Genomic DNA, 12,862 nt, shown 5'->3' with positions numbered 1-12,862 from the left:
AAAGCAAAGTAGCCAAGTGCCACCTTCTCACCAAAGGAGCCATCTTGGCTTGAAGTCAGCCTGGGTTGCTCTGGTTTTTATTAAAAGGCAAAAGGGCTTATCTGGGCCAGGCATTGTGCAGGACGCCTGTAATCCCAGCACTCTGGAGGCTGAGGAATGACGCTGTGGGCTCAGTGCTAGCCTGGGCTAAAGTGAGATGCTGTTGTGAAGATTAAGAAAGAAAAAAAAAGCGTAAGCTTGGGAGCTTGGATGGCCCAAAGAGAGAGTCTGGCTGGATGAGCCAATGGATGGACAGATGGGTGGACGGATGGACCGATGGATGGATGGGTGGGTGGATTGCATGTGTGTGTGTGTGTGTGTGTGTGTGTGTGTGTGTGTGTGTGAAGTAGAAAACCAACGAGGATGGGGGACGATTGCTGGTGTGTGTTGGAAGGTGTAGCTTTAGGACTTTTTGGAAAAGCCATGTGCCTTTGGTCCTGGTGGGTGTGACCCCAGCTCCCAGCTGAGTCCCCGCCTGCCTGCGCTCCCTGTGGCCCCACCCCACCCCCACGCATACGCGTGACCCCGCGTTTCACTCCTCACGACGGTACATCCATGATGACAGTATTATATGCAAATGAAGTATCCTTTTTTTATAATCTTTTTGTAGAAATTAAAAAGAATAAAGTAACGGATAATGCCAGTGCCTCAGGGTTTTCATTAGCGCTTGTTTCGTTTTTGTTTCTTGTGCTGCTCCTGGGGCTTGAACTCAGGGCCTGGGCACAGTCCCTCCAGGCTAGAGCCACAGAACCACTTCCAGCTTCGTGGTGGCTAGTTGCACAGAGAGTATAAGGCAAGCACTAGTAGGTCACGCCTGTAATGCTAGCTCCCCAGGAGGCCGAGATCTGAGGATGGGCCTCAAAGCCAGCCTGGCAGGAGAGTCTGTGAATCTTCCTTCCCTTCCTTCCTTCCTTCCCTCCCTTCCTTCCCTTCCTTCCTTCCTTCCCTTCCTTCCCTTCCTTCCTCCCCTTCCTTCCTTCCTTCCTTCCTTCCTTCCTTCCTTCCTTCCTTCCTTCCTTCCTTCCTCCCCTTCCTCCCTTTCCTTCCTTCCTTCCTTCCCTTCCTTCCTCCCTTTCCTCCTCTTCCTTCCTTTCTTCCTTCCTTCCTTCCTTCTCTCTCTTTCTTTCTTTATTCCTGTCCCTGTGCTCAAAGCTAGCACTCTACCATTTGAGCCACAGCACCACTTCCGGTTTTCTGGTGGTTCAGTGGAGATCAGAGCCTCACAGACTTCCCTGCCCCAGCTGATTTCAAATTGTGATCCTCACGTCTCAGCCTCCTGAGTAGCTAGCATTACAGGTGTGAGCCACTGCGCCCAGCTACACTTTTTTTTTTTTCTCACGGGGACTTTGCTGCCGCGCTGACTTTGAGCCACTGTCTGGCTGTGATAAACTCTGCAGTGAGGTTTGAACTGCGCAGGGGCTTTGTGCTTGCTCCGCTGATGTTCTGTCACTGGAGCTGCTTATTTTGGAGAAAATCCCAGTACTGCCCCCCAAAGATAAATCTACTGCCTTTTTTCATCAAAGGAACTCTAAAGTCCAAAATTATTTTTGGATGTCAGTGTGAGGACCGAGTGGAAAATCCCACACGTGTGTGACTTCTCGCAATGGCTCAAAGTCTACGTTCAGAAATACTAACAACACACGACACTACTTTTGGGTTGTGTGTAAAATGGTAGAAGCCTTGAGCTGGTGGCTCACGCCTGTCATCCTAGCTACACAGGAAATCTAGGGGATCATGGTTCAAAGCCAACCCAGACAGGAAAGTGTTGAGAACTTCTCCCATTAGCCAGCAAAAAGCTAGACTAGAGGCATGGTTCCAGTGGTAGAGCCAGCAAGACAAAGCAAGTGTGAGGCCCCGAGTTCCTTCCAATCCTGGTACTGGCAGAAGGAAACAATACATATGTTTATGTATATGTATATATATATATATATATATATATATGAAACAACTGACTTGTGTTTAAACATAGGTTTCATCCTCAAAATGTGTGTGTGTGTGTGAGAGAGAGAGAGAGAGAGACTTGGGTGCTGTTCCCTGAGCTTAGCTGGTACTCTACCATTTGAGCCACAGCCCCATTTCTGCCCTTTTTTGCTAGTTACTTGGAAATAAGAGTCTCAGGCTTTTCTGCTTAGGCTGGCTCTGAACCACTATCCTCAGATCTTAGCTTCTTTTGTTTCTTTCTTCCAGTTCTGGGACTTGAATTCAGGTCCTAGGCACTGTCCCTGAGCTTCTTTTGCTCAAGGCGAGCACTCTACCACTTGGGCCACAGCGCCACTTCTGGCTTTTTCTGTGCATGTGGTACTGAGGAATCAAACCCAGGGCTTCATACATGCTAGGCAAGCGCTCTACCACTGTGACACATTCCCAGCTCTGAGGGTATTTATTCCTAAGCCAGCGGTTCTTGGCCTGTATCAAGTTTCTCAGGAGTTTCCGAGCCAAGAAAAGCCTTTAGGAAATAATAATGAAAAAAAAATGGTTTCTCATTTTTTCTCAGAGAGCAATTGCCAACCCCATTTTATCTTGTTCTAGTTCCTTCCTTTGCCCCTCCCTCCCTCTCTCCCTCTTTCCTTTCTCTCCCCCCCGCTTTTTTTTTTTTGCCAGTCCAGGGACCTGATCTTCTGAGGCTTTACCATTTGAGGCACAGTGCTTCTTCCAGCTTTTTCTGTGATTAATTGGGATAAGAGGCTCTGGGGAACTTTATCTCAGCCTCCTGCAGTAGCTGGGATTACAAGTGTGAGCCACCAGTGCCCAGCTCTTTGTTTAAAATCTTTTTTGAGGATGTATATAGCCTAGGCTGCCCACACATTGAAAAATCCTTCTGCCTCAACTTCTCCCAAGCTGGGAGCCGGAAGGGCTCAGCTTCTACTTCCAGCTTCTTTTAAAGGTCTCTTGATACTGTTTTCTAAAGCCACAGCCCAGTTTTCCAACCCCATCCACAGAACACAAGGACTTCCATTTCTCCACACACACACCCCATTGGCACATTATTGGGCACTTTTGGGGGAGGGGGTGCTTTGGTTTCTTTGTTTGGGAGACAGTAGCCATTCTAAGGACTGGGAGGTGGAACTTTTGGAAATGAGAAGGTGGGTGGCCTTTTGGATGGGCTCATCTATATATTTGTCAAGCTCTGGTTGCTCAATTTGCAATGGCTTATCTCCTGAACACCCCCGCACCCCCCAACTGATAAGGCTATCTTTAGCTCCAAGGCTTGGAAAAGGTTAGGAACCAGCCAAGGTCATGGGCAAAATGCCCAGCCAGAAACCAAACCCAAGGCCTTCCCCCTCCCCCTCCCAAATGCTGAGGTTGAAGCCAGGGTCTTGTTTTGCATGCCTATAATCCCAGTAGGCTGAGATCTGAGGATCAAAGTTCAAAGCTAGCTCAGGCAGGAAAGTCCTGTGAGACTCTTAGCTCCAATTAACCAGCAAAAAGCTCGAAGTAGAGCTGTGGCTCAAGTGGCAGAGCAGTAGACTTTAGGTAAATAGCCAAGGACAGTGCCTAGGTCCTGAACACACACACACAAAGTAAGTTTTAGATAGTTGTACAAACAGTTTCAGTCCCACAAGTCAGATTATGGTCCTGGGACTTGAACTCTGGGCCTGGGTGCTGTCTCAGCTTCTTTTGTTTAAAACTAAGCGCTCTACCACTTGAGCCACTGCATCACTTCTGGCTTTTTCTCAGTAGTTTACTGGAGATGAATCTCATGGGCTTTCCTACCCTGGCTGGCTTGAACTGCGATTCTCGTATCTCAGCCTCCTGAGTAGTTAGGATGACAGGTCACTAAGCCCTGCCCCTGATACTTCTCCTGCGCCTATTGGTCATTGCCGATAACTAATAGTGAAGGGAGCCAATGAGGCTTACACTCCGGTGGAGGGGGGGGATAGGGCGGGGCCCCAGGATGCTGATTTAGACTCAAAATCCTACTGGTAAAAACTTCTTGTGGTCCAGGCTGCTTATGACATATTCATGTTTAGAGATACAGTGTCCAAAAAGAAATGTACTCTTTATCTGACATGTCACTGTATATCACCTTTATAACAATGAAAATATTAAAAAAGATATATTCTCAGGGAAGTTAGAATGAACTTGTGACTTTGAAATTATGTAATCATTTAATCACAATCAAAAAAAAAAGAACCTTGGGGAAGGGAGGGAGGGAGGGGATGGTAGGGGGAAAACAATGGAGGGGGTAACAATGTTCAAGAGGAAGTGTACTCATTACCTCACTCATGTAACTGTAACCCTCTGTATAGTAGCTTTACAATAAAATAAAATTTAAAAAAAAAAAAAGATATATTCTAACTCAAGACACCTGCAAAGTCACCCAGCACTTTCTGCCTCATGCTCTGTCCTGCGAAGGGAATTAGGAGAGGGTGTAGAAACTATTTCTGTAACTTTAAAAAAAAAAAATGTAATCTGCCACACCCTATATATCAATAGCCAGTTTCCTAAAACAATATCGAACTTTCTGTACCCAGGCACTGATTTCCCCTCCCTATTTTCGAAGAAAATACTAACCACCATCCCTCCAACTGATTTCTTCCTGTGCAGTTTGGTTGGAGTCCCATCCTCTTCAAGGTCCGGTCCTCCTGTGGCCTTTGGTGAGTTTTACACGCTTGGATTTCCTTTGTTTTCCATTTAACACAAGGGTTAGCACCGAACTGAATACGAAGGCGCCATCCTTGACTGCAACCGAGGAGGAAAGAAAGGCACAGAGAGGCTCAGTAACCAGCTCTAGGTAGCACAGCTAGGAAGTGGCAACGCCGGGATTCGAACTCAGAAAATCCCGCAGCAGTCCTTCAATTTGCAAAAACCAATTTGTTAATTGTGCCTGTTCGAGTGTCTCAGACACACATTGTGGAACTTCAGCTGGGGTGGGGGGAAAGAGCAGTACCATGCTACTGCAGTAGAAGTACACGCTCACAAGTAGCAACAACCAAACCTAAAAAGAAAACAGTTCCAAGCGCTAGAGGCCCGCGCAGGCGCACTAGCCAGGCCTCAGGAGCAGTCCCGCCCCGACCCAGGAGATGATCCTTCCCGATTGGCCATTCTCTGATGACTGACAGAGAACGGGGCCCCTGCGCACTACGTCACACCTGAGACCGCCTCCATGATGAGAGGACGCCCTTTCCCCTGCGTTTATTGGTCAATGCTAAAGACTGACGTACAATACAACCAATAGGAATGTTCCGTAAAGGGGGCGTGGCCCGCGAGCGGTCAAATTTGCGCGGGTTCTGTGGGGCGCCGTCATGGCGGCCTTCCGCGACATTGAGGAGGTGAGCCAGGGTCTGCTGAGCTTGCTGGGTGTCAACCGCGCCGAGGCGCAGCAGAGGCGGCTCTTGGGGCGTCACGAGCAGGTGGTGGAGCGGCTGCTGGAGACCCAGGAGGAGGCCGAGCGGCGGCTGCGGGGTGAGGCCGCGCGCGGGGCGGAGCCGCGGGGGTCGGCGGCGGCGGGGCGGGCGGGGCGGGGCGGGGCCGCGGGGGTCGGCGGCGGCGGGGCGGGGCGGGGCGGGGCGGAGCCGCGGGGGTCGGCGGCGGCGGGGCGGGGCGGAGCCGCGGGGGTCGGCGGCGGCGGGGCGGGCGGGGCGGGGCCGCGGGGGTCGGCGGCGGCGGGGCGGGGCGGGGCGGGGCGGGGCCGCGGGGGTCGGCGGCGGCGGGGCGGGGCGGGGCCGCGGGGGTCGGCGGCGGCGGGGCGGGGCGGAGCCGCGGGGGTCGGCGGCGGCGGGGCGGGCGGGGCGGGGCCGCGGGGGTCGGCGGCGGCGGGGCGGGGCGGGGCGGGGCGGGGCCGCGGGGGTCGGCGGCGGCGGGGCGGGGCGGGGCGGGGCCGCGGGGGTCGGCGGGGGCGGGGCGGGGCGGAGGCGGAGGCGCGGGGGCGGAGCCGCGGGGGTCGGCGGCGGGGCGGGGCGGGGCGGAGGCGGAGGCGGAGCCGCGGGGGCGGAGCCGCGGGGGCGGGGCGGGGGGGGTCGGCGGCGGGCTGGGGCGGGGCAGGGGGGGGCCGCGGCTGCCCTCCCGGGGCTGGGGGTGCCGGAGGCGGGCTGGGGTCCGGGGGCCGGAGCCGCGTGGGTGTGGCTGGTTTGAGTTGGGGTTCAGGGGCCCCCCCTTCCTGAGTTTCTCAACGCCTTTGGGGCCTCCGTTTCCTTCGCCGTCTCGCGTTGGGAGGAACATGTCTGCGGGGTCGTGGGCTTGGGGTCGGCGCCCACCCCCGGGGGCAGGCGACGCGGTAGTGGGGTGGCGGAGCAGCTGTCGGCACAGGTGCGGGACTTGCGGGAAGGACCCGCAGGCCTTGGCCGACACTGCCACGAAGCCCACCTGAGAGCCGGGCTGCTGCCTCACGCTTGCAATCCCAGCCACTCAGGAGGCTGAGATCTGAGAATGGCAGCCTGGGCGGGAGACACACACACCACACACCATCTTGGTAAAGTATTACAAGCTGTGGAGATCTCCAGCAGGGGGGTGGAAGTGGGGTGCCGCTCTCTTCCCTGGGCCCTCCTGGAAAGGATGGATGAGGAGGAGGCGGCCGCTTGTATCTCACTCTAGAGACCCTGGCAGCTGAGAAGGAAGTGGCCCAGAGCCTTCTAGACTCCAAGGAGCAAGTGCGGGAGAGGGGAGCTGAGCTGGAGCAGCTGGAAGCCGAGCTCAGGAAGGTGGGCGAGGAGGACGCAGGGCTGCAGACCAGCCTCACATATCCTTCCTTCGCCACAGCCTCCCTGGAAGGAGGGGGGGAGAGAGAGAGAGAAGGAGGGAGAGAGAGGGAAAGAGAGGGAGAGAGAGGGGAGAGAGGGAGGGAGGGAGGGAGGGAGGCTCTGATCTGATTATCATAGTTTTGTTTTTTTGGTTGGTCGTGGGGCTTGCACTCTGGGCCTGGGCGCTATCCCTTAGCTCTTCAGCTCAAGGTGAGTGCTCTACCACAGCGCCACTGGTTTTCTGGTGGTTAATTAGAGATAAAGAGACTCACAGACTACTTTCCTGCCTGGGCTGGCTTTGAACCGTGATCCTCAGATCTCAGCCTCCTGAGTAGCTAGGATGACAGGTGTGAGCCACCAGGTCCAGCTGTGAGGATCATGGTTTGAAGCCAACCCAGGCAGGAAAGTCTGTGAGACTGTTTTCTCCCATGAGCCGCCAGAAGGAAGGAAGAAAAGAAAGAAAGAAAGAGAGGGAAAGCAAGCAAGCTAGGAGTGGTGCTGTGGCTCAAGTGGTAGAGCACCAACCTGAGCAGAACAAAGCTAAGGGCTTGGAGGTTGGTGCCTTCCCTTCCTCCTTCTCTTCCTCCCTCCTTCTCTTCCTCCCTCCCTCCCAAATCAGGGTTCCTTAACCACCTGAGGCACCCAGCTCACCAGCGAGCTGCAGGAGCTCCGCGAGATGGAGGCTGATCTGGAAAGGCAGGAGAGAGAAGTGGACGAGGACGCAACAGTCACCATCCCCTCCGCCGTGTAGGTTCTGGGAGCCGCCCTCCGCCTTGGCGCTCAGGGCACTGTCTGAGGGGATATTTTAATTTTTCCGTTCACTCTCTTGTTTTTTGCTTCCTGTTCTCCCTGTCTAGGTATGTGGCTCAACTGTATCACAGAATTAGTAAGATTGAGTGGGATTACGAGTGTGAGTCTGGGATGATCAAGGGCAGTATCCTTTCTTGGAAACGTCGGTGGCCCACGGCTCTGGAAAAATCATGTGTGCGGGGTGGGGTGGGGCTCTTAAAAGTTAGAAATAAAGCTGGGTGCTGGTGGCTCACGCCTGTCATCCTAGCTATTCAGGAAGCTGAGATCTGAGGATCAGGGTTCAAAGCCAGCCCCGCCAGGAAAGTCCATGAGATTTATTCCCAGTGAACTACCAAAGACACCGGAAGTGATGCTGTGGCCCAAAGTGGTGCAGTGCTAGCCTTAAGCAGAAAACGCCTAGGGACAGCACCCAGGCCGTGAGTTCAAGCCCCATAACCAACTAAAAAGAAAAAAAAAAGGGTTAGGGCTGGGAAGGTGGCTCAGTGGTACAGCGCTTGCCTAGCATGCATGAAGCCCTGGGTTCCATTCCTCAGCACCACACACACAGGAAAAGCTGGAAGTGGCGCTGTGGCTCAAGTGGTAGAGCGCTAGCCTTGAGCTGAGGAGCTCAGGGACAGCGCCCAGGCCCAGAGTTCAAGTCCCACGACCGACCAAAGAAAAGGGGTGGGGGAGACATACTTGTGGTTTTCCTTGCCTCGCTCCCCCCCTCCCCAGTCCATCACGGCCCCAGAGTGGCACAGCCCATCTACCTGGACAGCACGCAGCTCTCCAAGCAGTTTGTCAGCGACTACCTGTGGAGCCTGGTGGACACCGAGTGGTAGCCAGAGCCCGGGGCCGGGGGCTGGGGGGGTGGCGGTCATGGGCCTGTGAATGCTTCTGTATAAAGGGCTTCGTTTCTGTCTTGCCTTTCTCCCTGATTGTGGCCTCAGTTCTAGCCTTTGGTTCGTTAAATGGACACCTGTGACCTCACAAATGATGCTGGGGTCCAGGATCCCAGATTCTCGATGTTTCTTTTTCTTTTTTTTTTGTTTTTCCCGGACCCCCATCTCAAAAATAACTTGCTGGGCGCCAGTAGCTCACACCTATAATCCTAGCTACTCAACAACAAAGAACAAAAAACATACCTGGCACCAAAAAAGGGCCAGAGATGTGGCTCAGCAGGAAAGCACCTGCCCATCGCTGAGTCCCAGGCCAGTACTCCCAATTAATGAGTTAGAAATAAAAGAGCCCCATGGGGGGGGGGGGGGGGAAGGTGGCTCAGTGGTCGAGTGCTCGACCCCCATGCATGAAGCCCTGGGTTCGATTCCTCAGCACTACAGACAGAAAAAGCCAGAAGTGGCGCTGTGGCTCAAGTGGTAGAGCACTAGCTTTGAGCACAAAGAGGCTCAGGGACAGCGCCCAGGCCCTGAGTTCACGCCCCAGGACTGGCAAAGAAGAGGTTGAGCCCTGCGGTGCAGGAGGCTGAGGGGCTGGGGCTGCATGCGCTGCGTCCCTCCGGGCCTGGCATGCGCTGCGCTGCGTCCCTCCGGGCCTGGCATGCGCTGCGTCCCTCGGGGCCTGGCATGCGCTGCACTGCGTCCCTCGGGGCCTGGCATGCGCTGCGTCCCTCAGGACCTGGCATGCGCTGCGTCCCTCCGGGCCTGGCATGCGCTGCGTCCCTCGGGGCCTGGCATGCGCTGCGTCCCTCGGGGCCTGGCATGCGCTGCGTCCCTCGGGGCCTGGCATGCGCTGCGTCCCTCCGGGCCTGGCATGCGCTGCGTCCCTCGGGGCCTGGCTTGCGCTGCGCTGCGTCCCTCGGGGCCTGGCATGCGCTGCGCTGCGTCCCTCGGGGCCTGGCATGCGCTGCGTCCCTCGGGGCGTCTCCACTTCGTGGCCGGCTCGCCCTTATCTTTCCTCCACTTAATACTTTACACGGCGCAGCCGGTGTCCTGAGCTCCTTCATAGGGCATGAGATGGAGGTGGGGGGCGGGGTCCCCACCCAGTCCGGTGACTGGGGGGGCAGCCTGGCTCCCACCGGACCCCAGGAGGCATCTCAGCCAAGAGGATCCCGACCATCTGGGGGGGGCTGCACCCCCCGAAGTCGGGCCTGAGAGCCGCACGCCCGGGCCTGCGCAGGCGCGGGGCTGCCCTGTGGGGGGATCTCGGAGGCCTGGGCCGGGGGGTGCGGGGGTGCGGCCCGGGAGGCCCCGCGGGCTGAGCCCTGAGTCACGGCCCCGGGCCAGGGCGCCCCGCCCGCCCCGCCCGCGGGTGCCCCCTCCCCATCTCCCCATGGCATGGGGCTGGGCGCCCCGGGAAGGGAGACGAGCGCCAGGCTGGGGTTGAACCCACGGGGCCCCAGTGGCTCGGAAGTGCGCGATCCGGCGGGGCGGCCCTGCCCTGGAGGGTCCAGTCCGCGGCAGGAGTCTGTGGGTGACTGGAAGGCGCCCCCTTCCTCCCCGTGAGCCCTCTCCAGACCCCAGGCCCGGCACCTGGCCGCCGCTGGGGCCCAGGCCCGTGCGGTTCATCCTGACCCCGGTCCCCGGTGTGTGAGGGCCCCGCGGGGGCTCCGGGCCGGGCTGGCACTGGCACTGGGACCGTGAACGAGCGTGGGCAAACAGCAAGGGGAAAGCCAGCAGAACACGAAGAGTTGGCACCGAGGACACCTGGATCAAGCCAGGCCTGCGATCCACCGCAAGAGACACCCCCCAGACAGACACACCTCCCTGCTCACTCCCAACCTCCTTCCACTGCTTCCCTTTTCCCAGAGGCCTGAGGGAGGGACAGGGCGGAGAGGGGGAGGGGGCCCTGGGGTGGACAGGAAACCAGCCTGAAACCTGAGCCGCCCCGGGCGAGGGCAGCTGGACCCCGGAAGCCAGAGCTGCACCTGGGGGTGGGGCATCTCCCGGCCCTCCTGCCTCATTCCCCCTGGCTCAGCGCAGGTGGACAGTCGCTGTCTGGGAGGGAAGGGGCTCCAGCCCCGCTTGGGAGGCCCGGCCGGCCGCAGGGCACAGCAGGCAGCCCTGGGTCAGGCGGAAATCCAGGATGGATCACCACGGGCTGCTCTGATGTGCCCTGGGGGGAGGGACAGCACCCACGGACACCCCATCCCGGGACACCCCCAGATCTGAACCCAGAGGACCAAGAAAGCAGCATGGGATCAAGAAAGATCTAGCCTGACGCCGGAGGCTCACGCCTGTCATTCCAGCTACTCAGGAGGCTGAGAGCTGAGGATCGCGGTTCAAAGCCAGCCTGGGCAGGAAAGTCCGTGAGACTCTGATCTCCTATGAACCACTAGAAAACCAGAAGTGGCGCTGTGGCTCAAGTGGCAGAGCGCTGGCCTTGAGCTGAGGGACAGCGCCCAGGCCCTGAATTCAACATCCAGATGGCAGAAGCCTCCATGGCGTCTGCCTTCTCCCACCAGCCTTGCCCCAGGCCACACAGCCACTTATCCCATTTACCTCCACCAGCCTGCGCCTCCCACAAGGCAGACGGAAGGCAGGGGCCGGCGCCACCGTGTGGCCACGGGGGACATAGCAGGCCCGTGTGCACACGTGTGCCAAGCCCACCCCACCCCAGCCAGGATAGGGCCCCAACCAGCCCATCCTCCCTCCACCAGGGGGAAACTGAGGCTCAAGGTCATCCAGAGTCAGGGGCAGAGCCAGGATTAGTTACTCACATCCCTGGTGTACTGGATTCTTAGTATTTCATAGATGCCTTTGCTCCTTGTGTAGCTGTAGACTGGGGTGCTGTGCGGTGGTGTGCCCCCCCAGGACATTTCCCCCCAAGGCCCCCACCTGTCCCCCCAGAACAACCCAGGGAAAGTGAGCTGAAAAATAAAACCAAAAACAGGGCTGCACCAGGCATGTAGCTCGCGCCTGTCATCCTAGCTACTCAGGAGGCTGAGAGCTGAGGATCACAGTTCAAAGCCAGCTCGGGCAGGAAAGTCATAAAACTCTCATCTCCAATAAACCACCAGAAAAGTGGAAGTGGTGCTGTGGCCCAAGTGGTAGAGCCCTCACCTTGAGCTGAAGAGCTGAGGGACAGCGCCCAGGCCCAGAGTTCAGGCTCCACCCCAAAAAAGGCTGGAGGTGCAGCTCCAGCAGTAAAGCGCCAACCTTGTCAGCTAAGAGGACTTGAGTTCTTTTTTCAGTCATGGGGCTTGAACTCAGCTCTTCAGCTCAAGGTAAGTGCTGTACCACTTGAGCCACAGGGCCATTTTCAGTTTTCTAATGGTTTGTTGGACATGAGTCTCACAGACTTTCCTGCCCAGGCTGGCTTTGAACTCTGTTCCTCAGTCTCAGCCTCCTGAGTAGCTGGGATGACAGGCGACCATTTTACTGAGTGTTGTTCCACAGCAGTGTGCTGGCACACAGTAAGCACTCAATAAACGCTTGCTAAGTGACAAGGACGCAGCTGTTCCCCCAATGCAAGCAAGGCTGAGGTCCCAGCTACGTGTCTGCACCCTGAGGATCCAGTCCCTGTCTCCCCTCAGCCTTCTCCAGAGCCTATGCTTAGCTCTGGAAACATATTCCCTTGCTGGAACATTCTGTGGGGGGAAGTCTCCCATCCCACAGAGCAAAGGAGAGAGGGAACGGAAGAAAAAAAAACAACATTGTTTGGCCAGATGGCTCAATCTAAGAAATTTATAATCAATCACAGTGAGGACCTCCGGGCTATAAAAACACATCTGTGCAGTGGTTTCTAAAGCAGTTCCCAGCCCCCACAGCCACGTAGGACACAGCTCAGACCCGGCGCCCGCACCCAGCCCCGGGGAGATCACAGAAAAAATAAATAGATTTGTGTGTGTGTGTGTGAGAATAGTGACAACAGATACAAAGTGCAAGGTTTCTTCAAGGCAGAAGTGGGAAAACAAGTCACAGTTCCTTTGCACACCTCGGGGTCTGTCTCCACGCGATGGTGATATTTGCGGCCATTCTAGAAAGAGCTCTTGCTTCCCACCTCCGACTTAGTGGTGGAAATACCAGGCAGGTTGGTGACACTTGTGGAGTGTCAGCCTTATTTCTATTTTTAAAAAAGGGGTGCATGCATGGCTGCCATCCCCACACTGAGAACTCGGGGACAGAGGATGGTGAGTTTAAGCTAGCCCAGGCCATGTGAGACTTAAAAAAAAAAAGAAAAAAAAAAACCCAATGCTGGGCGCTGTGGCTCACGCCTGTAATCACACCTACTCAGGAGGCTGAGGTCTGAGGATCGCAGTTTAATGCTGGCCATGGCAAAAAGAAAAAAAAAAAAAGGTCTGTGAGACTCATCTCCAATGAACCACCAAAAAGCTGGAAGTGGAGGTATGGCTCGAGTGGTAGAGCACCAGCCTTGAGTGGAAAAGCTCAGGGACA

General features: G+C 56.5%; 1 protein-coding gene across 1 annotated transcript; it reads left to right on the top strand.

The window, feature by feature from the left end:
• Window positions 1-5,249: 5,249 nt before the first annotated feature.
• On the top strand, window positions 5,250-8,439 carry Spc24 (SPC24 component of NDC80 kinetochore complex). The gene is made up of 5 exons (XM_042693813.1): window positions 5,250-5,445; window positions 6,574-6,718; window positions 7,362-7,466; window positions 7,577-7,653; window positions 8,244-8,439. The coding sequence occupies exons 1-5, from the start codon at window positions 5,286-5,288 to the stop codon at window positions 8,348-8,350; spliced, it is 594 nt and encodes a 197-aa protein (XP_042549747.1). The 5' UTR covers window positions 5,250-5,285; the 3' UTR covers window positions 8,351-8,439.
• Window positions 8,440-12,862: the final 4,423 nt, after the last annotated feature.

Source organism: Dipodomys spectabilis, unplaced genomic scaffold (assembly GCF_019054845.1).
Source record: "Dipodomys spectabilis isolate Male_0828 unplaced genomic scaffold, ASM1905484v1 ptg000173l, whole genome shotgun sequence".
Taxonomy (NCBI): domain Eukaryota; kingdom Metazoa; phylum Chordata; class Mammalia; order Rodentia; family Heteromyidae; genus Dipodomys; species Dipodomys spectabilis.
The sequence above is the reverse complement of the archived record's forward strand: the minus strand, read 5'-3'. Positions and strand labels throughout refer to the sequence as shown.